The sequence below is a fragment of the Miniopterus natalensis genome, chromosome 2 (genome assembly GCF_054644295.1).
Source record: "Miniopterus natalensis isolate mMinNat1 chromosome 2, mMinNat1.hap1, whole genome shotgun sequence".
NCBI classification, from domain to species: domain Eukaryota; kingdom Metazoa; phylum Chordata; class Mammalia; order Chiroptera; family Miniopteridae; genus Miniopterus; species Miniopterus natalensis.
The window spans coordinates 138518129-138522696 of NC_142082.1; the positions used below are offsets into that span (position 1 = coordinate 138518129).

General features: G+C 38.6%; 1 protein-coding gene across 1 annotated transcript; it reads right to left on the minus strand.

The window, feature by feature from the left end:
* Positions 1-2773: 2773 nt before the first annotated feature.
* LOC107538204 (olfactory receptor 9K2) lies at positions 2774-3772 on the minus strand. The gene has a single exon (XM_016214366.2). It carries the CDS (start codon positions 3713-3715, stop codon positions 2774-2776), a length of 942 nt encoding a protein of 313 aa, XP_016069852.2. The 5' UTR covers positions 3716-3772.
* Between the last annotated feature and the right edge of the window lie 796 nt (positions 3773-4568).

Consider the following 4568-nt stretch of genomic DNA (forward strand, 5'->3'; position numbering starts at 1 on the left):
TGTTTGTCAGGGCACATGCCAGGGTTGCGAGCTTGGTCCCCAGTCGGGAGCATGCAGAAGGCAGCTGATCAATGACTCTCTCATCATGGATGTTTCTGTCTCTCTCCCCCTCTACCTTCCTCTCTCTAAAATCAATAAAAACATATATTAAATGTAATTGTGTTTTTAATTTTCAATTCCATTTGCCCATTGCTGGTATATAGAAAGCAATTGACTTTTGTATATTAACCATATATCCTGCAACCTTCCTATAATCTCTTATTAGTCTCAGTAGTTTTTTGTCAATTCTTTCTGATTTTCTACGTAGAAAATTATGCCATCTGTGAACAAAGACAGTACATTTCTTTATCCCCATTTTATATGCCATTTTGTATTAGTTTGCTAGAACTGCCATAACAAAATACCACAGACTGGGTGGCTTAAAAAACAAATTTATTCTCTCATAGTTCAGGAAACTAGAAGTCCAAGATGCATATTTGGTTTCCTCTTAGGCCTCTCTCCTTGGCTTGCCGACAGCCACCCTCTTTTTCCCTCTTCACACTGGCATCCCTCAGTACACAGGTACCCCTCGTGTCTCCATGTGTCATAATTTTCTCCTCTTTTTTTTTCAAACATATCTTTATTGATTTCAGAGAAAGGAAAGGAGGGGGAGAGAGAGAGATAGAAACATCAATGATGAAAGAGTCACTGATCGGCTGCCCAGCCTGCAACCAGGGCATGTGCCATGACCGGGAATCGAATCCTGATCTCCTGGGTCCTAGGTCGATGCTCAACTGCTGAGCCATGCCTGACCGGGCATAATCTTCTCTTCTTATAAAGATACCAGTCACTGTGCTAGAACCCACCAACAGCCTTATTTTAACTACCTCTTTGAAGGCCCTATCTCCAAATATAATCACAAACTACAGTGCTGGAGGGTTAGGGCTTCAACATACAAGTTTTGGAAGGTATAATTTAACCTACAATACTTTTATTTCTTTTTCTTGTCTATTACATTAGCTAAAATTTCCAATAGGATGTTAAAAGTTGTGTTGAGGGGGGACATCCTCGCTTGTTCTTAATCTTAGAGAGAAAGCTTCTAGTTTCTCACAATTAAAGATGATCGTAGCCTTTTAAAATATGATCTTAGGCCCAACCAGCGTGGCTCAGCCATTGAGCATCAACCTATGATCCAGGAGATCGAGGTTCCTGGTCAGGGCACATTCTGGGTTTTGGGCTTGATCCCCAGTGGGGGGCGGACAGTAGGCAGCTGATCAATGATTCTCTCATCATTGATCTCTCTCTCTCTCTCTCTCTCTCTCTCTCTCTCTCTCTCCTCTTCCTCTCCCTGAAATCAATAAAGTCATATTTAAAAAATAAAATAAAATATGACCTTAGGTTTTTTGTAGATACTCTTTGTCAAGTTGAGGAAATTCCTCCCTATTCCTAGTTTGGTGAGAGCTCTTTTTCTTTTTATCTGTTTGTACAATCACCATGCACACCGTTCAAGTTAAAAAATGGTGAGACACAATCCTTCAGTATACTCTCCTCATAATAATCAGTCAATATGTTCAGTGTATTTTACCTGCAATTTTTCAATTCAGTCTTTTTTCATTTACATTGACATACTTCAAGCACACATCAATAATATAAACTGATACAGCAGTTTCCCTGACTCGAATCCTATCCCTTTTTACATGCATCTTTCACATTGTCCTGAAGACTTTCCTTGATTACTAGCCACCTGCTCTCAAGCACCCCAGCTTGCAATCTCTGTATTTATCTTTGGCATACACATTTCTGGATTTTAATTGTACGTCCAAGGATTTGACTCTCACACTAAATTGTAAGCTCCCTAAAGAATGAGGGTTTTTTTTATACCTGAGCCTATTAAAAGACCGGAACATTTTACATAGATAGTCAATAAAATTAATCAAATAAATAAACATTCAAAGGCAGAGATGAGTAAATTTGGAGCACATTCTATTTTGGTGACTAACTTGCTCCTATAACATTATTAAATATTTCTTACAATAACACAGGAAAAATTATAAAGGTTGAAATTGAAGGAATGATTGCTCAAAAATGTTTACATATCTCTATCTCCCACTTTGGTTCTTTATATTAGAATTCAGCAATTAGCAGTGCCTCAGAGCACTCCACCAAACCTGGCACACTCAATATACAATTTTCTAAATTAATGTATATAGTGAAGATGATTTATTATTTGTTTCTTCTTATTACTCCTTCCTCTCAATATAACACATAAAAACCACTTAATTCAAAGTGAAAATTCAATTACCATTTAACATGGTAAATAAGCTAGTTATAAAATTGGGAAATATTTTATTTAAAAAAATAAATTGGGCATTATTGTCAATTATCAATGATTGTGTATAAGTGGAGGAGCAATTCCAAAGACAAACAGCAGGCAAAATATTGTTTAAACATTATAATAAAATATAAAAAGAGTGTTCAGCAGTATGCCATAAAACTAAATAGAAATCAATTCCATGAAATAAAACATCATTGGAAATCAGTGGGGAGGGTTCCTCTTGAAGAATGCTTCTCTAATATCCAGGACACCTCCAGTACCAGGATGTTCAAAATTAACATTAATGTCTCAAAATTAATGTCTCAGAGGAAAAGAAAAAAGTAATAACGGGAGGGGTCGTCTCTGATGAAAAAGCTTCTCGTAACACTTTAATAATGTTCAGGAGAATCGCTTTCATTAATGGCCATAAGGAGTATGAAATAAACAGCCACAGCACCTTTGGTGGAAGAGAGATAATAATCAAAGGATAGCATTTTTCTTCTCCAGAATTTTTTTTAGAGCTTCTTTGACATCTTTGTTTCTCAGCGAATAAATCAGGGGGTTCAGCATGGGAGTGACCAGGGTGTAACATAAGGAGGCCACTTTACTCAACTCGGGAAACCTGTCCGGAGTGAGATACATGAAAAAGACAGCACCATACAGGACACTCACGGCACCCAGGTGGGAGCTGCACGTGGAAAAGGCCTTCTTACGCCCCTCGGCCGAGTTTATCTTCAGAACTGTGGACACGATGTACATATAAGAAACAATAATGACGATGATGGTAGGCAAGATGATGATGCTGGAGAGGAAAAAAGAAATCATTTTATAGATAAAGAGGTCAGAACAAGAGAGCCTCTGCAGTGGACGAGCATCACAGTAAAAGTGGTCAATGGCCCGAGAAGAACAAAAGGATAAAGTAAATGTCATGCTGGTCTGAAGAACTGAGGTGATGCAGCCACAAAAATAGGAACCGGCCACCAACTGAATGCAGAGACGGGCTGACATCTGGACAGAGTACAGGAGCGGGTTGCAGATGGCGATGAAGCGGTCATAAGCCATGGCTGCCAGGAGAAAGCCCTCAGTCACAATGAAGAGGGCAAAGAGAAAGAGCTGGGTCACACAGCCTGCGAAGGAGATGGACTTGCTCTCAGACCAGAAGTTGATCATGGCCTTGGGTGCAATAACAGATGAGTAGAAGAGATCAATGAAGGAGAGGTTGCCTAGGAAGAAATACATTGGTGTGTTCAGCCGGGGGTCGGTCATAATAATGGCCATCATCCCGACATTCCCCAGAAGGACCATGGCATATACAAACAGGAATAGCAGGAAGAGGAGAGTGTGGAGCTCGGGGCGGACCTTGAAGCCTACAAGAATGAAGTCAGTCACTTCCGAGTGATTGTTTATTTCTCTGTCAACCATGGCAGAAACCTGCTGAGAGGTACAAGGCAAAATACATAATTGAAACCTTGACTTTGATCCTAGCTGCAAATAATCTCTTTAAGTATTAGGATTTACAAAGCTATTTTATAATCATTTTTCATTTTAAGCTTATAAAGTTACTGTGAGTTAACTTCAACCCAATTTCAACTGATGATGGATCAAAAGATTAGTTTTATGTCCTAATTCCTATAAGCAGTGGAATTCAATCTTTTCCTGTAAGTCTAATGTAATGTCATTCCACCCAAATGCCTCTCAAATTTGTATTTATCACTTCTCTATTCATTTGTGACTTGTGATTTATGCATAAATTCTATGTCATGAAGCACTGATTGGGAGAGAGAACAAATAATTTAACAAATGATGTTTGGGAAGCAATTTTGATGTTTGGTTTTGGAGATATAGTCTAGTTTAGGAAAATTTAGCTGGATGACTTAAGTTGAAGTACCAGCAAAGATAAAGTAAGCAACTGAATTTAGAAACTGCTTAAGAGGTGCAATGACTTCTTGTGAGTAATGGAAACTCTGGATTCTGGTGTAACTTATATACTCACTAAGATAAAAGTTGTGTACAACCAAACATAAAAATTATTAGCACTCACATGTTAGGATTTCTCTCCCAGATGAGCCTTCAAAGCCTTTTCATAAAGACAGTTTCCCTGCACTTCCCCAGCCCATGGCTCACAGTTTCCTAAGAGGCCTACAGGTAGTCTACATAAAAGTGAATTCTTTAGACATGAACACTGAACAAAAGATACATGTAAAGGAATTCTCAGTTGCGTTCTTGTTTACCCTGGACATAATTTCCATAGCCATCATTCACTCATTTACTAGAC

Coding starts and splice junctions, on each gene's coding strand:
- LOC107538204 (XM_016214366.2), bottom strand. CDS start 3,715: ATGGTTGACAGAGAAATAAACAATCACTCGGAAGTGACTGACTTCATT.